The sequence below is a fragment of the Podarcis bocagei genome (genome assembly GCF_964188305.1).
Source record: "Podarcis bocagei genome assembly, chromosome: 5".
Lineage (NCBI taxonomy): Eukaryota > Metazoa > Chordata > Lepidosauria > Squamata > Lacertidae > Podarcis > Podarcis bocagei.
In genome coordinates, this window is record NC_138129.1 from 77,571,927 (window position 1) to 77,594,236 (window position 22,310).

Below are 22,310 nucleotides of genomic sequence, written 5' to 3' on the forward strand. Positions count from 1 at the left end.
ATAAATAAATAAATAAATAAAGTAAGTCGAAATGGGTGACAGCAGACGCCTTGAAGACTTCATCCCAAAAGCTAGAGGGATGCGTGGGAAGGGAAGTTTCCATTCATAGAATTCTAGATTTGGAAGGGACCCCAAAGGCCATCTAGTCCAACCCCCTGCAATGCAGGAATCCTTCCCACAGCCATCCCTGGGTGGGCTCAAACCTTCTGGTTAGCAGCCAGATACCATGACCCATTGTGCCACTGTCTTGTGGAACAAAAAGGCCTGCGAAATCCCTGCTGTTGTCAGTTAGCTCTTCCTTACCCCAGTTTTCCTCCATTTCACAAAGCTAAGTTTACTTGGGAAAGGCTGTCACACTGCTTAGCTTGTGATATGCTGGGTCTTTCTTTTTAAGGGATTTGCATTCATTTTCAGTCCCCCATTCCAAAACATTTGTTTCCATCCTTGCTGCTTTTTAATCCCAAACCATTCTTCCTGACTCTTGCTGAAAAAAATTAGGCTGTAGGAAGGGGGAATAAGTTTTTGGCATGCTGCGGTATGTACAGGGCATACACAATCATCTTCAATCATTCAGCCCTAGTTTTCTGTAGCTTTATTCTCTGCAATTCTTTGCTCTCTCATAAAAATCATATTGAAAGAGCTGCTACTCTCATTTGGCCATTTTGACTATGAGCTGCAGGAATCCATTAATCCAGTAGCTGTCCATTTTAGCTTTGAAATCACAATACTGGTTTCTTGAGGACAGAAATCGATGCTGATATGCACCGTAGCTGATGGTGTTTTTTTTAAAGCAGTTCTATGACAGGCCCATCTGTTGACTATTTGACAAAAGATGGAATTCGGAAGTAACACGGGACTAGTAATGCTCATGAGATAATGGCATGTGGGGGTCTCCTAAGACAACAGAGACAGAACTTACAAGATAGAATAGGAAAAGACATCAATATTGTATCACACATGGAAGTGAACCCTCTGGATGCTGATTAGCTGAGATGGCAGGGTAGCATGGAATGTAAACGCGCTTTCTCATTGCTCGGAATGTTTGTTGTTCAGCTTCAGTGAGGAACGGGAAACTTGTCAGAATGGCTGGGATTTAATCCTTACATTTTCTAGGGGAAGGAGCAGTTTTGTGGGACAAACTGTGTCCTGAGCAGAGGAGACAATGACCAGGGGATAATATGTCTGAAGGTGGACTGCAGAAAAAGCAGTGGGCTGAGAAACAGGAACCTGAGGGACGATTGGGCAGCTGAAAAAGGATTGGTTGCATTTAGTGTATAAGGAAGTTATACATACGAGTTATATTTAGTTTGCTCATTCACTATTAATTAATGGTTTGTATCTACTCCCTTATCCATGAGAAATAGATACTAGTTGTTCTTAAGGAGATCCTTAACCTTTATTCATAAAATCCAGTCACATTCTTGGCATATTTCTTTCTGCCTGTTTGTTCTTCCTCAACTAGTGGGTCCTGCTCAGGACAAACTTCTTAAAACGCAATCTTAGCATACAACGAACTGCATTCTGTTTGTTGATGAGGGAGAAATAGAAGTGAAATCTTGATAGCTGCTTTGCTCTGTATACCTGCAGTTTATTCTAGGAATTCCCATGTTCTCCCTGCTCCTTAACGTGTTCAGGTTAATTTGAGTGGTATATTTTTGATCAAAGGTATTTTGCACGTGTTTAGAGGCCCTTCAGTACTTCACAGATGTTGGAACCTACCAGGCACTGCTTGGCAGAAAAAGATTAATGTACATAGTTGGCTGCAAAGTTTGCTGGGAATGGCTCTTTATGGGTAGCAGGTCTGGACAAAAAAATAGAAACTTGGGTCTTCTTTTTGCTTTCGGCTTCTTCACAGAAGGGTAATAGCAGCACACATCTCTTTTCCAAATGTGGTTATTTTCCGTTGTGTTTTTCACTTGGTTTTTTGGTTTTTTTTTTTGCTTTTTAGGGGGGTAATATGTAGGCTGATCAAGGCTACTGAACTGGAAAAAAAGTTTGCACATGCCTGGTGTTCCTTTGCTTTAGTCTTCATATGTTCAGAGCTGAGACCTGGCACTGAAGGCAGCTTCTCTTATTGAGCAAATGCTGGCTCAGTTTAAGCACCGAATATTTGGGGAAGGGAGCAGATGGGGATATCCACCTTCAGCTGCAAAGCCCAGCTGTTAAGAGCCCTTTGTTGTGCCGAGCTATCAGTTTGGGCCAAGGAGAGTGTGTGTATGTGCTATTTTCAAATATGTAGAAGGATGCCAGAAATACAAGCTTCCATACTTTTCCTGTGTGCTATTTTTCCCTTTGTGGGCTGGTAGTCTAATACATCATTTCAAATTGTGTGAAGGTAAGGGGGGGGAGTGCCTATTTTGTAGAAACCTCCTGATATATATTTTGTTCTAGGAGGCTTAGTTTGGTCAGAATCGGGTATACACTTCTGGAGTAAACACTAACTACATTACTTCTGGTAAATGAGTCATGATAGCTGCTAGAAGGCCGTGAAAATTTGTGTCCCAGGTTTTTAGACTCATCTACCCATGTGCTAGGGACGCGGGTGGCGCTGTGGGTTAAACCATAGAGCCTAGGACTTGCCGATCAGAAGGTCAGCGGTTCGAATCCCCTTAATGGGGTGAGCTCACATTGCTCGGTTCCTGCTCCTGCCAACCTAGCAGTTCGAAAGCACGTCAAAGTGCAAGTAGATAAACAGGTACCGCTCCAGTGGGAAGGTAAACGGTGTTTCCGTGTGCTGTTCTGGTTGGCCAGAAGCAGCTTAGTCATGCTGGCCACATGACCTGGAAGCTGTACACCGACTCCCTCGGCCAATAAAGCAAGATGAGCGCCGCAACCCCAGAGTCTGTCACGCCTGGACCTAATGGTCAGGGGTCCCTTTACTTTTACCTTTACCCATGTACTATCTGAAATGTAAGGGGCCCATTGATTGCCAGATATGAAATAGATTGGCATTATTTTCAGCTCTCCTACGCAGCAAAAAAAAAAAAATAGTTTCAATGCAAAAATGTGTCTGGTAAGAATAAATTTTCCAGGTGCACCTGGGCAATTTTGGGGCAGGTGTCCCATCTGTGAGGATACTTCACAGAGGATGCCATCAGCTTACAGCAGGCATAGGCAAACTTGGCCCACCAGATCTTTGGGGACTACAACTCCCCCTCATCCCTGACCACTGGTCCTGCTAGCTAAGGATCATGGGAGTTGTAGTCCCAAAACATCTGGAGGGCCAAATTTGCCTATGCCTGGCTTACAGTGATGGGAGGCAGCATAGGATGATGATGGGAGCTGGAATTCACCAGCACCTGCAGAGCCACAGGTTCCCCGTCTCTTGTTTAAATGGTAAAAGAAGACTGCATTGTTCCTGCTTCTTTGCTATTGTGCATGCATCTGTTGCTCTGGATGTTTGCGCCTCATTTTCAGATAAAAATACTGGGGAGGAAATGTGTAGTGAAAGGGGAAAACCCTGGAGATTTCTTTGCCTTCTTGCCTACCTTGTTTTTCAGTGTGTGGTCTCAAGAATCAATAAGGTGTCAGCACCCTGTTGTTAAGTTTTTGCTGCAGGTTATAGTTTAGGTGTTTGAAATATTGTAAAACTAGACATAACCACTTTCCATTAGCTCTTCTGATTGTTCCTTGGCCTCTCCTGTTCCCCCGATACCGAGGCAATATCTTAAAAGTATGCTGTTCCTGCTAGGGTTGGCAAAGTGGGGTGGCCGGCTATTCTGAAGCCATTCAGAATTTTCCATGCTTGGCTGAGTGGGGATGGCTGAGCCGCAAATGGTAAGAATCATTCATTCCACATTCCCTTCTGAGTGAGCATCGTTGTGGTTTTCTTGTTTTTGCTCTTTTGCTCTTGCCTCATATGATGATACCGCTTCCTCATCGCCAGTACTTATTTCTCTCAGACTCTTGGCCCTCGACAGCAATGATCTGAAAGAGCAAGAGGAAGAGTTGGTTTGGATGCGTCTCACATGCCCTCCAACATTTCTTCAAACTAACTAACTAACTAATTTACTATTTGTACCCCACCCATCTGACTGGGTTACCCCAGCCACTCTGGGAGGCTTCCAACATATATTAAAATATAATAAAACATTAAACATTAAAACACTTCTCTATACATGGCTGCCTTCAGATGGCCTTAGGGTCAGATGACTCCATACCCTCCAACATTTCTCCAATGAAAATAGGGATATTCTAAGGAAAACTGGGACATTCCAGGGTCAAATCAGAAACCTGGACAGCTTCTGTAAATCTGGGACTGTCTCTGGAAGGTCTGCTTGGAGGGCCTGCTCTCAGCTTGCTCAACCATAGTTTATCAAGCTCTGAACAAGCATTGGATCTGCATGCCCCCTCCTTGTTTCATCCCTTCACCGCTGCATCATGCTGGTTAGTTAATGCACATTAAGCACCAGTTCTCTGATTCAAACGGGGACTCAACATGGGGCATGGGGAGGTTATACTTGTATACACAAGGGGCTGGGTTTTTCCTGCAATCTCATTAGCAGAGCAGGGAGCATTGAGGCTAAACTGTAGATCGTGCTTGAATTTGTCTATGGAAACATATCCATGTGCCAGTTCTCCCAATCTCATGAGAGTTGCTGGAGGCAATTGGAAGCCATGTTAGAGCACAGCAAGCAACATTCTGAATAGCAAGCTAATGCTGCCCCAAACCTCTTTCTGCAACAGAGAAATGATGGGATTTTGCAGTGAAACAAGGGACAGAGGGACAGAGAGATTTGTGAAAATTTAGAAATAAATACAGTGGTACCTTGGGTTACAGACGCTTCAGGTTACAGGCGCTACAGGTTACAGACTCTGCTAACCCAGAAATTGTACTTTGCTTTAGGATAAGAACAGAAATCATGCTGCGGAGTAACACGACCTCCAGAACAAATTAAGTTCTTAACCTGAAGTACCACTGTACACATATGTAGAATGAAATACTGGCCCCCACCTGTGCTACGCATTTAAATACCACTTTAAACAGTCATGGCTTGCCCCCAAAGAACCATGGGAACTGTAGTTTGTTAATGCTGCTGAGAGTTGTTGGAGACACCTATTCCCCTCACAGAGATACAGTTCTCTGAGTGGGGTAAGAACCAATCTCTGTGAGGAGAATAGAGGCCTCCTAACACCTCTCAGCACCCTAAACAAACCAGGATCCCCTGTTCAAAGTGGTATGATACTGTTTTAAATGTATAGTGCTCATGGGTACACAATACATTTCACTCAATGAGGAAGACTGTGGCCAGGTGTTGTTTTTCTGCTCAGTTTGGTGCCCAAGTGCTAACCATTCAAGGTCCCTAGTCTCCCTTCTTCGGGTATTTTATTTTTTTAACCAGACTTGGAATGGAATGGAAGCCCCACAATAAAGGAGTCCTTCCAAAGGATGAATATCCTATGACAGTACCTCGAACAGAGGACACAGATACTCAGCGCTATTTTTCTAGAAAAAGAGGTGCCAGAACTCAGCATGAGCACATCTCTTGTTCTCTTATAATGACAGTGGCACCCACCTGAGAGGTGCAGGAACTGAGTTTTGGTGATTTCTGGCAGAAAGAAAGCCCTGTGAACACGCTTCTCAAGGGAGGAGTCAAAAGGGATGGTCCAGAGACCCAGACTCCTCCTACCTGATAAACTATGATTTAGCAAGCCAGCGATGTACATCTTCACGGGGCCAAAGTGTTTGTGTAGTCATTAGCCGCAATTACAAGTCTTCGGTTCTATATTCGGAAATGGCATGGCCCTCCACTAAAAGCTTACCGTCAGGAATTGAGCAGAATGTAGCAAACATCTCAAGGAGTTGCCAAAAACATCCCAAATAAAGATGTGTTCATTTTGATCATAAATGGAAAACCAAGCCTGCAGCCAGCAGTAAATGGACAAGGCAGGAAATGAAGGCTTTAATGAAGAGTAGCTTTGATGGGCTGAAGGCAAATTAAGGCAAATTTACAGCAAGCGTGCAGATTTGAACAGGAGAGAAGATAAAAAAAACCTAAAGAGGAAGGGCAGGGTATGGAAATGGTAACAAAGAAAGAGGAGAAATGGGAGGGGGGAAGTGTGGCATTGTTACTGTAAAAACAGCAGTCTTGTAGCTTTTTTATATATATAAAAAAGTAATAAATTTATGGTGGTGGACTGTAGTCCATGAAAGCTTATGGTGTAATATATTTGTTAGTCTTCAAAGTACCACAAGACACTGCGTATGTTTTGCAGCAACAGACTTGACACAGCTGCCCCCTCTGGAAATTGCTGCAATAGTTGTCATGGTACAGAGCCTAGCAGAGAAACATTTCAGCCTTGCAGAACTGACCTTAATCTGGCTATTCTTGAATAAATAGGTTTGAAGGTGGACTCCGGTGTGAACCCACAGAATTGCAATTTACAGTATTAAGAAGTTCTAGCACCTGTGGCTTAGATAATGGATTTTTGTATCTCACATGTTAATTGGTTCCCCAGTGCCAGGGTGTTTGTGCTGCCATGCCACCACTGCTTTCGCAAGGGCCACCGTTAAACTTTTGCATCGCTGTCTCTTTCGGCACTTTCATTTCCCTCTGACACCACCGCTCTCAGTCCCCTTTCCCCAACTCTGTGACTTAGGATAATACTCCATGCATCTGATGAAGTAGGACTCACGTCCACAAACACTTATGCCGCAATAAAGCTGCCAGTCTTTTGAGGTGCTACAAAACTCCTTTGTTATAGTTGCCTTTGGTTTCCAGTACTTCCACCGGGAATGTTCAATGCTGCCGTCTTCTTAGCAGCTCAGCGCCTTACCTTGTTGCTAGATTAAAATTGGCACCACTTGATCTTCTCTGCTTTGCATGTGCACAGAGGCTCGTGCTGGCCATCCCTGAGACGCAGCCCAAGGAGGGTTACTGTAATGCAACGCTGGTCGCATGCTCCCCATTTCCTGCGCTCAGATGAAACGTCCCTGATTTAGCCTTTGTTGTTTGCCATTCCCATTCTGTGTTCTTTGCCCCACTGTGAACAAACGCCAACATGCTTGCATTGAGGGCTGCTGCTATCCGAGATTATTTGCCCGCCGGAAGGATGTTTGCTTTATTAAAAACAAACAGCGGCGGCAGCGAAAGATCCACTGCATCTCAATCTGGTCGGGCAGCGGACAGTGCCACAAAGCGACAGATGAGCAAGCAGCCAAAAGAAAAGGGAAAGAGGGAAGGGGGGGGGAGGAAAGCCAAGAAGGCTTCTAGGCATAAACAGATGAGTAATTTGTTACAAGAGAATCTACCACTCGCATTCAATTATTAAAAGGTTTGCATGTGTGCGATCTCCCCCGCTGCAGTAGCAGCAAGTCTTAAATGCAGGTTGTGGATCAAAACAAAAGAAGGAAAGAAGTGGTTAAATTGCTTACTGGCCCCACTCTGGGTATATTTATTTATTTTTAATTCCCCCTCCCCAGAGAGAGAGAGAGAGAGAGAGAGAAGAGGCTTGCAGGACAGTAATGTCAAGACATCCTGCATTACTTGTGTCTATCTCTATGCAGAATCTTTTTCAGCAAGGCGGCATCGAAAGAATAGATTTATGGACTTGGAGGTACATTGTTTAGTATGTCCATATCCATCTAGATTGACAGTTTCTACAGACTTGAATTTCCCAGGGGAGCGCAGCGTTACTGGTGTCAGTGGATGGCATCATTTACTTCAATGCTCCATTATTAAATTGATAACAAGATAATTCCTCTGCTTCTCACAGACATGACAGGGTTTACAACGGTTAACTCTCTTATTGCATGGGATTTGAAGCTGTAAGAGGGTTTTAATAAGAAGCTTATTTTTTTTATTTCAATCCAGTGACGAATCAAAATTCCAAGGGAAAAACACAATATGTTTTTTTTTTTTAAAAAAAAAGGTCCACAAGGCAGCCATACTTGCAAGGGGGGGGGGTTCCAACATCTGTCTTGCCCCCATTTCAAAGAGCTTGACTCTTTCTATTATGTCCATACATCTACGGATAGCACTCATGGTCCACGATTGTAGGAAGCTAAAATTATCCCATATGATAAATGAGCTTTCTCAATGTGCAAATGTTAAAACAGCTTGTTTACATGGACTAGATGATGAGTAGTAAAGTAAATTATCAGATGCAGCGTTTCTTGTATAGGAGCAAAATCTGCCCATACAATAAAGCAGGCATATAAACTTCCCTTTTTAACTATGCTTCATCCCATCTATTAATGGGTACCAGCAGAGAAGGTAAATCTGTACTGACCCATCCACAGCAGCTGTCTACATGCTGCTAGGCTGGCTTGCATGTCTCAGAGCCATAAACAGAGAAGCCATTCATTTTTAACCCTTTCCTTTGTAAACACCAAGGACTTGAAACTTAAGGAGAAAAGATAGCGAATGTTACAGTTGTACTGGGTATGCCGATGGAAGCAATATTCCATGGTTTGTCCAGCCAAATTAAAAGGAAGGATGTTGCTCAAAGATTTAACACAAATGCACCACATTTCGAGCAGGAAATGTAAACGAATATAAAAAGGTAAAGAGACCCCTGACCATTAGGTTCAGTCATGGCTGACTCTGGGGTTGCGGCACTCATCTTGCTTTATTGGCCGAGGGAGCCGGCGTACAGCTTCCGGGTTATGTGGCCAGCATGACTAAGCCACTTCTGGCGAACAAGAGCAGCACATGGAAATGCCAGTAGTAGATAGGTAGCCGTGTTGGTCTGCCATAGTCAAAATAAAAAAATTCCTTCCAGTAGCACCTTAAAGACCAACTAAGTTAGTTCTTGGTATGAGCTTTCGTGTGCATGCACACTTCTTCAGATACCAGGTATCTGAAGAAGTGTGCATGCACACGAAAGCTCATACCAAGAACTAACTTAGTTGGTCTTTAAGGTGCTACTGGAAGGAATTTTTTTATTTTGACATGGAAATGCCGTTTACCTTCCCGCTGGAGCAGTACCTATTTATCTACTTGCACTTTAGACGTGCTTTTGAACTGCTAGGTTGGCAGGAGCAATGGGAGCTCACCCCATCGGGGGGGATTCGAACCGCCGACCTTCTGATCGGCAAGTCCTAGGCTCTGTGGTTTAACCCACAGCGCCACCTGTGTCCCGTAAAAGAATATAATTCCCCTCTAATTCGTCTGGGCACTTTTGGCTTTCATGTTGTTGTTGTTTTAAAAAAATCATTTTAGACTTCTTTGTAAAGCTTCATTACTAGTGAATTATATTCAAAGCAAGTATTTCAATTGAAGATTTTTTGGGGGGGGAGGCGGGGAGGAAGCAAACCAGCATCTCAGCATTTATAATGCAAAGACACACACCTAATGAAAAGGAGGACAATATCAGTCAGCAGTTTGTCTTTCTTTCTGAGCTCTGAGGGAGTTGTAAAATAACATGCAAGAACTGTGGGGATGTATCTTGGTAGTGTCTTTCGGAGAACAACAATTACTAATGCCTTCATTATTATACAGTAATTGTAAGCGTAGCTTAGGATGCTGTAATCTAATGCCAAGCATTCATCTTATTGTTTCACACGCACCCGAGCCGTGCTTTATCGAAAAGCTTTCTCTTTTTCCCAAAGTTTTGGTTTGCACAATAGAGAACATTTTGCATGTCTCCTATTACTATCTCATTTATCTCATTTTATTGTTATTTTGGTGGGCCGGGACAAAGCGTGGAAATGTTCTCAAATAAATATCCCATAGAGAATGCTCTTCATAATATGCGCTATCCAGAGACGAGATTATGGGCAGTGCAAGATTTAGTAGCTGTATCCATCGAAATGGTTTCAGTCTATAAAATACGAAAGTGAACCAGAGCTGCAGACGGCCTGCATGCAGTGCTCTTGTGGAGCTTCCATTCATTTGAAAGTGGTGCTCTTGTACAGCACCCGTCTATTTAAAATATTCTAAGTCCTTTCTGGTGGCTGGTCTTGAAAAGTTCACTGGGGTTTCCATGCAAGACTTCAGTGGCCTCAGAGTCTGAGGTCTTTGGGTTAGCAATCCGTTTTGTCCATTGCCCCCTTCCCTGGTTCACCTTATTACACTTATCCAGTAGCAGCGGAGATGACCCAATATACTTTGAAGTTCTCAGGGATGCATGTACACACACACCAAATATGGTTACTTCAATGACCCCCTGAATATGTTTCATAAATATCTGGACAGAGACATCTTTGCTTCAGTTGCCTATGTTCTAGTAGCCTCTGGCTGGATTACTGCACAGCACTGCAAATGGGACTGCCTTTGCAGACTGCTGGAAAACTTCAGCTAGTGCAGAAAGTCATAGTGATGATACATAACACTAGTTCCGGCCTGACTGCCAGATACAGCGGACACTTGGGTTGCGAACGTGATCCATGCGGGAAGCACGTTCGCAATCCACAGTGTCCGCAACCCGCAGCGCTGCGTCTGTGCATGCACGGGTCGCAGTTCAGCGCTTCTGTGCCTGCGCAAAGCGTGATTTAATGCTTCTGTGCATGTGCAAGTGCTGAAACCCGGAAGTAACCCATTCCTTTACTTCCGGGTTTGGGGCGGTGCACAACCCGAAATCACGCAACCCGAAGTGTCTGTAACCCGAGGTATGACTGTAGTTTCAATTAACAGTGCTGGGTTTGACCCTCAAAGCCCTGTATCATTAGACATGGTTTTGAATTGTGAATGTGAATCATGTAAATAATAATAATAATAATAATAATAATAATAATAATAATAATAATAATACCCACCCATCTGACTGGGTTGCCTCAGCCACTCTGGACGGCTTCCAACAAATATAAAAGCATACTACAACATCAATCATTAAAAACTTCCCTATACAGGGCTGCCTTCAGGTGTCTTCTAAAAGTTGTATAGTTATTTATCCCATTGATATCTACTTTTGGGAGGAGTGGGCAAATCAACCACGCAATTTGGGCTTATATAACACACACACACACACACACACACAGAGAGAGAGAGAGAGAGAGAGAGAGAGAGAGAGAGAGAGAGAGAGATTCCACACCCTTTTCAAATTTCACCCCTATATGCATTGATGTTTGGGTAGGGCAAGTATGCCTGGTGGACAGAGCAGAAAAGTGAGTCTGGCTCCTTCACTGTGCCTATGGAGAAGTTAATGGAGAGTGTTGTCTGAACTGGCCAGAAAAAAAGCTTTAAAATATGCTCCATTAGAAATATAGGAAAATGCATTTATCAAAAGGGAAAAGAGAAGAAAAGTACACTTGAACATGTCCTGCCAGTTTTTCTCCCACATAATATCATGAGAAAAACTGATCTTTTCGTATAAGCGCTTTTCATATAAGAATAGACAGTGGCTTGTAAATAAGCCTCTTAGAAAGGAAATGAATAGCTTCTACTGTTATGAACACCCTAGATGCATAATAGATTGAAAGTACTGTATAGGGTTTCTTTTCCATCACTGCTGATGTCACATGAACATATAAACGTGAAATGAGAGGCCAGTTTTGAAATAGTTTGTTTCCAGTAGAAGACACTATTTTCAACATATCTATATCATTGATTTTCAAAGTGAATACTAGATGAACCAACACTTTAAAATTAGTTATCTTAGTTAAGAATAGTCAAAGCATTGCGTCTCCTGTATCACTTCCACGTTTTTTGAAACTCAGCTTTTTCAGATTTCACAGAAAGCCATTGATGATACGAAAATCATCTTCATGGTAGGAAGGGTTGGAGGTGGGTCTGGGTAAGGCATCCTTGAGATGGAACACTTCAGGCTGCTTTGGACTGTGGTAGGTTCCTCGAGGTCTTTTGTTGCCATGGGGCACTCTGTGGGGCCACACTCTCTTGCTCCAAAGAGGTCACTCCACAGACTAGCTCGGAATGGGATGCACACACCTTCCTTACCCAAAGACTTGGATGAAATTTGCCTCCTCTCTCCCCAAACCACTGGAATGCCCCTGCCCGCAATATTCACTGCCATAAATGGGGTGGCAAATTCTGAAGGACCCTTTTTTATTTACCCCGTGCAAATTTAAGCATGCTTTCTATCTCTGATATTGGGAACTGCAAGTCTACTGTTTTGGAAAGAAGGCTTTGCCGACCACTAAATACTTATGAAATAACATTCCATCTGTTCTCTAACTCTAGAAGGGCCTTCACATAAAAAATGCAGCATTATAAAAGGATATTGTTTGCATAATTGACATTTTGTTCCTCTTGTGTGTTTTTCAAGGTTGAATAAAATGCAGCACGCAGCAGTGATTGATCATGTTTAATCAAGGAAACATTTGCAGTGGTTAGCAAAACCAAAAAACCAAGAAAGGTTAACTTTTTGTACATGGATAGCAGATGCTAGTAACATGTTTTGCATATCTACATTATTTTTTTTTCAAGGCAGGCCTGTTTTGCTTAGTGTGCCTATTTTAACCCAAGCACCCAACCCATTGATTTTTGTCCCCACAAATCTAATGTTTCCAAAAGGAAACTCCTAAGCACACTGCGCATGGCAGCACAACTTCTGGTGCAGCTCACTCCAACTCTGGACTCCCATACAAAGATGTGGCAATCGTACTCTGCAACCCCTTGGCACCCAAGTACCGTTATGCCAAGAGGAGAGGAGTCACTGGATCCCTCTCTCAGAGATGAAGGTGGATATTAACACATTAATATCAGGGAATTCAAGGCATCATGCATGGGGCTTCCATGTATATTCAGACCTGCTTTACTTCAGCCAGGTGATCGCACCATATGTCCTCAGGCCACAGCCAAGTAAAGGGAACACCTGTGTGCATTGCAATGCACTCAGCACTATACACATCTGACTGAATGCTCAAATGGGAGATACAGAAAAAGGAAAAAATCTCTCAGTAGTTCCTGCTTGTCTGCACTGTGCAGATGGTTCAGTTCTGGGATTGAAATGCTACAGGTTACCTATGAAAGCCTTAAGCAAGACAAATTCCCTGGTCAGATCTAATGGTGAGCTGCCTTTCTCTTGTAGGGCAAATAGCTTTAGCCATTTGGTCCAAATCCTCCTGCTGTGCAACTCTGCTTAGCCTGTAGATTGTGTGTGAGAGGGGAGGAAGTATACCTTTTGTCATTATTCTATCCTGGGACCACCAGTTCACGTGTAGTCTGAGTTGCACGATGAGCACTTCTGCACAATCCAGTCTCAGGATGCACTGTTCATTTCTGTGCACAGGACCTATGTGGATCGTGTGGATTCTTTTGTTATTGCTTTAAATCTGCCTTTCCATTATTATTATTATTATTATTATTATTATTATTATTATTATTATTATTATTATTATCATCATCATTATCATTATCATTATCATTATCATTATCATTATCATTATCATTTATACCCCGGCTGGTTTTCCCAGCTACCCTGGGTGACTTTCAACAGAATATTAAAATACAATTACAATATTAAAATACAAATACAATATTAAAAGCTTCCCTAAACAGGGCTGCCTTCAGATGTCTTCTAAAAGTCTGGTTGTTATTGTTCTCTTTGACATCTGGTGGGAGGGCATGCCACAGGGCGGGTGCTACTACCAAGAAGGCCCTCTGCCTGGTTCCCTGTAACTTGGCTTCTCACAGCGAGGGAACTGCCAGAAGGCCCTCAGCATTGGACCTCAGCGTCTGGGCAGAACAATGGGGGTGGAGACGCTCCTTCAGGTATACTGGACCGAGGCCGTTTAGGGCTTTAAAGGTGAGCGCCAACACTTTGAATTGTTCTCAGAAACATGTGTTTGTCAAGGGAGTTGCTACAGTTAATAACACACACACAAAAACCCTGCAACTGTAGGATAAAAACAAACCAGAACGGCACAGAATAACATGATATAACAAAAGTGCCTCACTGAAACATGCAGGCAATTAAAAGCTCCTAAAAAGGGTGAAGTTACTTCCTACCCTAGTGCCACTAGCAGATATTTCATTTACTTCATATTGTAATGGGAACTTGATTAAAGCGTTCTGAAACTGGAACAACCATCCAAAAAAATCCACACCTCTCTGAATTTTGTGATATATTTCTCCACACACACCCCCAAAAAAGTGTACAAAAGTGCATATATTAGGGGAAGTGTGCATAAATGATGTATATATTTATGTATTATATTACAGAAAAATAATTTCCAAAAAAATGTGAATATTAGAAGGACTGCATTCTAAAACGCTGACAATTTTTTTGACTTTTTTTTAAAAAAAGAAGGCACAAAATGATGCAGAAACATGGTAAGCCAATAAGGCGGAGTCTGGTTATTGGACCTGAGCATTTCTTGTCTGCCGACTGAGGAGAAAAGCTGTCTAGTGTTTGTAGCTCAGTTGGCTGCAGAGCAAACCCTCCTTCCCCCCTTGCTTTTCATACTGTTTTGAGTTAATTTTGTCTTAACCATGGTTTTCTTCCTGTGCATGCTGCATTTGTCTTTGCTATGGTTTCCCAATAGTTGCCATATTCTGAGCCGGTAAGGAATTTTTGCAAACAGATTGGGCCCATTGGGTGGTTTTGCTTTCCTCATAGCAAAATGTCACAACTTTTTGGGTATGGAATTCTAGTCATCTACTGTAGGTTTGCGTGAAGTGATGCATCACCCCCAACCTAAAGCAAGTGTGAACTCGGGGTACCCTGTTAGCAGGATCTAGATGGAAGTTTCTGTTCAGAAGCCAACTGTTGGGCAGATGGGCCATGGTGCTTCTAGCGGTAGCCTGGGTGTGGCTACCTTGGTAGATTAGTGTCTTGGGGAGCCCACAATCCTTGGCACAACCCTGTTCTAAATTTCAGCCCTCCAGTAGCCAATGCCTGAGCCAAAGTCCACCTACATCTGTAATCAATAAAGTAGTGGCCATTTTTTATCCCAGATCAAGCCTTGTCAAGTTTGTTCCTTTACAACATAGCTACTACCTTTGCAAAGGGGTTTAGGGTGCTGTGACTGGTCCACAGTGCATTATTTTTTTTAAGTCACTGATTAGCCTTAGCTTGTCCTGTCCTATCCCCCTGCCATTTCCTTAAAGTTGTGTGATGGTCTCATTAGCAAGAAATTTAGGGTGGTGGGACCCCTCCTTTACAGGGCCACCATGCAGCCAGATTCTTTACTGCAAGAACCTGGATAAAAGTCCCCAATGAAGATCTCTGGACAGGTATGAACAGAAGGGAGAGGGGATTTCTTCCGGTAACTTGGCCCCAATTCATTTAAGGCTTTACATTAGGCTTTGCCAACCTGGTGTTCTCCAGATGGCTTGGACTACAACTCCTATCAGCCTCAGCCAGGGAATGCTAGCTGGGGCTGATAGGATTGGATAGACTTCTGCAAACATCAGCTAGGCAAAGGCTGTTTTAAAGGCTTTTAGCACCCAGACTGCCAACCTAGCAGTTCGAAAGCACGCCAAAAAGTGCAAGCAAATAAATAGGTACCACTCCAGCAGGAAGGTAAATGGCGTTTCCATGCGCTGCTCTGGTTTCAGTGTTCCGAAGCGGCTTAGTCATGCTGGCCACATGACTCGGAAAAACTCTCTGTGGACAAACGCCGGATCCCTCGGCCTGTAAAGCGAGATGAATGCCGCAACCCCAGAGTCGTCTGTGACTGGACTTAACTGTCAGGGGTCCTTTACCTTTATCTTTTAGCACCCCTTTGAATTGGGCCTAGACTAGAAGCTTTTTTGGGTGTCTGTAAAGAATAGAAGGACAGTTAACAGATAGCACATTAAGAATAAAGTTATTTGAAAATTAGGACACTCTCTTAACGGAACACATGTCAGTAATCCAATTAAGCATCTCTCCCTACAACCCACCACCACCTACCTTCCTTTGAAAAAAGGGGTTTTGGACAGCACTGTCAGTCACAATTATCTCCACATGGAAAGTTTAACCTAATGTTTAAGATAATTTTGCTATAAAACGGAAATCTGCATCTCCCTCATATACACACAATGAAGCTGCAGAAGATACCGCCTTTTGTTGCTTTCAGATAATAACATAGTCTGGCACCATCACAGTTTCTTCCAGCAAATAAACTATAGTAGATGACAGATTTATTAGTTATTGTGCCTCACTCAATTTGAGACAAATATTGGGGGTGCAGCGGCAGAAGATATGCATGTTGTGGCAAGAACAGAGTCCCACGACACTGTGAAGATTAAGAATTTTATTGTGGCATAATTGTAGGCACATCACTTTGTTCTTTGTGTGAGCTGTTATCCTTAGCTGATAAGTGTATATGTGCGTGAATGTATCATATTCAGATACCTATCAACTGAGGATAACAGTTCTTGCATATAACAGGCTGGCCCCAAACCAAAAATGCCCAAGGTAAGGAACATCACTGGCACCCTCCCTCCAGCCATTTAATTTTTAACACCTTATTTTTGACTGAATTGTAGCCCGTGCCATTGTTTTGAATACACATTGTGTATGCATGATTCATCCCTGCCACGTAAGGTGATAAATTTGCATGGATGCATCTGACTGCAGTCACTCTTGTGCATGCCATTTGTTAAAGCCCATACAAAGAATAATTTTAAAGAAGTTAACACAGTATTGGCCACCTACAGTATGTCAGTACCGCCAGCTTTGCAAAGTGAAGGTGAATTGCTTGTGCAAATTGCTTCCAGCTGCTCAATAGTTGACAGAGTGGATAGTTGAGGGACAGTTTGGGGCAGGTGCCTCCTGAGCTTGACACTGGGAGAGTTGATTGTGTCTCTCCCCCCCCCCTAAATCTATTGATATGTGAGTGTGAATTCACATATACATCCATATTGGGGGGGGGGAGAGTTGTAATCAGTGGGACTGTGCAAGGAGTGGTTGAAATCTGATGCATTTCTGTGCAGAGACCGGATGTATACAAGATGAGAATGTGACCCATTCGAAACTCCAGTTACTGTTGGTAACTGCTTGTCTGACTCTGCGAATTTGCACCTATAGAGATGAAGTTGCTGGGTTTTTGAGTTGCCGTCAATTTCCTTTGTATCTCCCTAATGTCAACTTTTGGAAACCTAGGTGCTTGTGCATATTTAGAGACTCTTTGCACATTACATTATTTCCTTACATGGAGATGATTTCTAAGGAGGAATACTCCACTGTATTGGAGAGAAAATTCTCATACAAATTTTCCTGTCTCCAGCTTGCTTGCAAAAATTCAATTTTGTTTTCTGTTAGTTTTATCTTATTTATTTACTTGTCTCCAACATTCCTGATATAGGTGCTGCCAAATTTAAGGTTTTTGTGGGGGTTTTTAAGATAGCTGTTAAGATATTGAATTTGGCACGTTTACATTTAACAGAATTCCAATGGAAAAGGCCGATGTGTTGAGGAATTGTTGGGGAGGGGGTGTTAAATAGCCATCTGATTTCAGGTTGGTTTTGCTGGAAGATTGTTACTTGCCCCACAGTGCCTCCCAATCCCATTCATGCCCAACATTCATTGTCTTTTATCACAATGAGTTTTTAAAAATAAATAAATCCCCAGACTGCTGTATTGCAGTTATAACAACAAAATAGGATCAGAAGAGGGTTAGAAGCAGAAACATTGCAATATATGCAGAAGGTATTATTCAGGAATACAGCATTGTATAAACCAATACTTATCTTTTCAGATTGTCATCGCCAGTATCATGTGCAGCTATAATAAAGACGATTGGACTGAACTTTCCAAAGTGGCTGAGGTAATGGCCTCTTAATATGCTTTCTCATCCTATTCCCTCTCCCTCCCTTCCTCTCTCTTACCCTTTTTACTTTTTTATTCCATGAGAGAGATTGCGAAAGAAAGGAAATTCCAACCAAAAAACCGAGAGCTTAAGACATATCCATTATTGCTTGTTTCTTCTGTGTTTTCATTAAAATGATAGAAATGTAAATTAAATGACTCTATTGCATAGAAGCGGTCCCCTGGACTTTGCATTCTACCTGAAAATTCTTTAGCCTTTGAATCTCTACACTTTTTATTTGCATTTTAAGCAACCCGCATATTATGACGGATGCCCTGATAAAATTTAATTCTACCTTTGAGAACCTAACTTGATCTTACCTTGCCTTCAGGCACTCTAGTTTGACAGCACCAGAAGAAATTTTGAATATAAAACTCTTGAATATTTAAAGTATAAAAGGCTCATTTAATGCTGTTCTGCTTCTAATACAGATTTGCAAAAGGGAGGGGGAAAAGTGGCGGTGGCACAAAAGCTATTGTACATAATGGCAGTTTGTTGGTTTTCCTATAAAATAAATACCTACTTGTACAAATGAAAACAGCTTGGTCAAGCACCTGGAATTTTATCTCTCTCTCTCTCTCTCTCTCTCTCTCTCTCTCTCTCTCTGTCTGTCTTCCTCTGTCTCTCTCTTTAAAGCAAGGTTTATCAAGGTTGTGCAAGAAATACTTTATTAAGGCAGTAATATATAGGCTGAAAGATGCATTGCGTGCATCAATGTGTGCGCTGAAATTATAAATGAAGCTGCAAATCTGTCTACTCTTTCCCAGAACTCTAGATATCCAAGTGGTATTTTTTTTTCCTTGGACTGTTTCACTGCAGACTACAGGTGGGGTTTGCACACTTGAATACATCCATGGGGAGTATGGAGGGAGCTTTCCTGTACATCGAAAGCTCGTGTGTGAAGGAGGACTCAGGCTTAGTCTTCCCCTTGATGTTCTCCCCCCCCCCATGAGTAGGTACGATTAAAAAACAAACAAACCACAGAGGAGCATCAAAATACGGACTCTGCCATCTGCAGTGTCAAATGATACGGGACAGGAAAAATGTTGCCGTTTGATTCTGCTGAATGTACCGTTTTAATCTCGCACAGTAATGAAACTGCAGGTCCTTGGAGAAATAAAGTGAAATATTAGGACCTAATCCAAATCTACAAGTGTGCAGCTGTTGGAGAAATTTAAAAAGTGTTCCTAGACTGGCGTTATCCCTCCCAGAAACCCAAAATAAAAGGATGCAGGCTGCAAGTAAAATGATGGCCCTTAATTGGATAGGGATGGCCTTGAAAATGAGGAGGAGGTTGCTAAGAGCATAATCCAAAGCAATGTTTCTTATACACTTCTAGATTACACACATCGTTTCATTTTACCAATCAAAGGATCACAGCGATCTTAACAGTTGCAATCCAATGTCACCATCCTGAACCAATCAAAACCATGTAGCTCTTCAGATCAGGCTTCGTCATAATATCATGTAATTACATATAATCATTTTTTCAATATATTTCTTTATGGAGGCTTTGACTAATTTTCGTATGCATTAACTGCCTCCCAATACCGTCTTTCATCTGTCTACAAAACAATTCAAGATTAACCACTATTGCCATTCCTAGCCAATTCTCTTTTCCTGCATACAATGGCCACCATTGAGTCTAATAGTTTATATTTTTTCGGTGTTGCAAAAGGAACATTTGCTATATGCAGTACCTGAAAACAACTAGCAGGCAAGAAAAGGCCCTTTCAGTTTAGCTAGGCTATAGGCTCAAAAGAAAATGGAATCGTCAAAACGATAACAGTTTTACGAAATGATTGTTTTCTTCATCACAGCTCCAGTGAAGAATTGAGCAGTTGTCCCACTCCCCATCCTAAACAGCTGATAATCTGCATTAGGAATATATTACCAGAGTAAAGCATTCACAGCCCTGGTTAGTGGATTCGGCTATGAAATTACACGTGCAACATTCACTTGGAGGAATAATTCCACCCCCACACATGAAAGGGCCCTAGCTGGGTCAGGGGAAATGCAAAGGATGCATGTCTCATTGCTTCAAAACTAGATTCATTTTTAAATAGTTTGCTGAATTCAAGGTGCAGTTGCTTAACCTTTAAAGCCTTGAATGGCATGGGACCCAAATACCTGAGGCAGTGTGTTGTGTCTTCCCACACCAGTCTACTCTTGCCTGAAGATATTCTGCTGAGACCCTGTTCCAAGTATCTTCCTTATAGGAAGTGTGCTATGTAACTACAAAGGAGAGGGCCTTTTCAGTGGTAGCACCTTGACTGGAATGCCCTATTTGGGAAGGTATGCCTAGCACTTATGATGCAAGCTTTTAGATGTCAGATCAAGACAATCTTAGTCACCAAGGCATTTAAAATGTGTTTTTTCTACCGTTTAATTTTCTGCCTCTTACTATTTTTGCATATCGCTCATATATATATATACTTCCATGAAAATTCGAATTTGATCGAAGTAGTTGTAAAAATAATATAATTTTTTATATTGATAAAGTTATTGTAGTGATTAGAAGATATAAATAGGAAAGTGCTCAGAACAAATACACCTTGGTTCTCGAACGCCTTGCGACTCAAACGTTTTGGCTCCTGAATGCCGCAAACCTGGAAGTGAGTGTTCCGGTTTTCGAACGTTTTTTGGAAGCCGAACGTCCGACGCGACTTCTGCGGCTTCCGATTGAGTGCCTGGGATGCACTGCTAAATCTCATTTTCCCATCTTTCCTTATTAAAATCTAAAAAGGTCTCCACTGTTTACATCCATAAATGTTGGTATTGTGCAACAGGGATTAGGAACCCAGTTGTGGTTGAACTCTGATCTCCATCAACCCCAGCCACCATGGTCAGAACGACGGGAATTGTAGTCCAACATCTGGAGGGCCCTCGGTCCTCATCCCTGCTGTTCAAGTTCCTCTTCTTCTGAAATGAATGGAGAGTATACTTTGTGAAATTCTGCTTCAGCAGTTTTTAACTGGTCATGTATATCATTCCATACGAGCAGTGGACTCGTAAGGAGCCAGTGTGGTGTAGTGGTTAAGAGCAGTGGACTCGTAATCTGGTGAACCGGGTTCGCGTCCCCGCTCCTCCACATGCAGCTGCTGGGTGACCTTGGGCTAGTCACACTTCTCTGAAGTCTCTCAGCCCCTCACCTCACACAGTGTTTGTTGTGGGGGAGGAAAGGGAAAGGAGATTCTTAGCCGCTTTGAGACTCCTTAGGGTAGTGATAAAGTGGGATATCAAATCCAAACTCCTCTTCTTCTTCTTCTTCATTTGGTCTTAATATCTTTTTTAAAAGCGTGACAGGTTTTTCCCTCCTCAATTATTACTTCTCGGTTATTGTTTTTCTAGAACTGATAAAACCGTTCTTATTTTGCAAATTCTCAACATTGCCCCACAGGTTATGGCCTACATGAGAAACATTTTTTTAAAAAATAGAAGAAAGAAAACAACCCTCTCCCTGCCAAATACTTGTGACCTTCCAAGGTGCATAAGCCCTAGAGGAGATGCAGTCAGGTCTCCATAGGAGGCCAGCCATGTACACTAAAGGTCAACCTGTCATGGAAGTAAATAACAAAAATAACAACAAGCCCACATGCATAGGTTGTGAAGCTCAACAGGAAGGGGAACGCTTTAGGAAAATGATGGATAGCATTTCTTCTGATGGGTCTCTTTAGAGTTTCTGAACCATGGCCACACAGCAGGCAAAAGTCACTCCTGTCGCTCACAAACAACAAAATGCAAACCAGATTCTAACCTTGCCTAAGTAATAATTTTAAAGCACACAAAGATAGGTTTTTCCTGCTTTGCTAAATCAGAAAGTATGTGTAATACTGACTGAAGTTATCCCCCTCTCCCCGCTTTGACTCTTAAACCACTTACTCAATCGCAATACCGCTGACTCTGATAAGGCTAGAACTGCTGCAGAACCATTCACCAAATCCACAGTTGCTTTGTCTTGTATTGAGTTTGCCTTGTATTGAGATCAGTATCTACTAATAAGGGCGACAGCTACAACAGAAAATGGTGTCCTTGCACCTTCAGTAATTAAAAAGGAGTAGATTTCAAGGGTGTATTACAAAATTTATATACCGCTTCCTAGGACAAAAGTCCTCTAAGTGGTTTACAGTTGGCAGTCTAAAATATTCATTTAAAACACCAAATTAAAAACCATTAAAGGCAAGTTACATAAAACCATTTATTCTAAACAGGTTCTAAAGCTCAGGGCTTTTTCCCAGCTGGAACTCAGTTCCAGCACCCCTCAGGTGGGCATCACTGCCATTCTAAGAGAAGAAGGGAGAAGTTCATGGTGACCTCTGGCACTTTTTCTTTCTTTCTTTTTTTTAAAAAAGCACCCTAAAGGTTTGCAGGAGCCTCCATTGCATGGGTTGATCCTTTGTTTCTGAATTCAATTAAGAGATACACTTCAGAATTTTTTGGTCTGGGGTGGTTGTTTTGTGACTGGAGCAGCCCTGGCCATTTAAGTACAACCAGATTCCACCCCTTCTCACATGCTCCTTCCCTTGGCCTAGGAATAAATTCTGCTGCATGTGTACGTTAAGATTCCCCTCATGAAGCACTATGGAAGATGTTGCTGCATCTTCTGTGCACATTTCTCATTCCTGTTCACACACACTCCTGCAGCAGCTATTGGGATTTTAAAAACTACAGT

At 42.3% G+C, this 22,310-nt stretch overlaps 1 protein-coding gene across 4 annotated transcripts in view; it reads left to right on the forward strand.

Annotated features, from left to right (window-relative positions):
* DPYD (dihydropyrimidine dehydrogenase) overlaps positions 1-22,310 on the forward strand; it is a 537,474-nt gene that overhangs the window by 365,078 nt on the left and 150,086 nt on the right. For all 4 annotated transcript variants that reach the window (XM_081193976.1, XM_081193978.1, XM_081193977.1 and 1 more), the window contains one exon: positions 17,528-17,596. In XM_081193976.1, the coding sequence (XP_081050102.1) occupies positions 17,528-17,596 (69 nt within the window). The remainder of the gene's footprint in view (positions 1-17,527; positions 17,597-22,310) is intronic.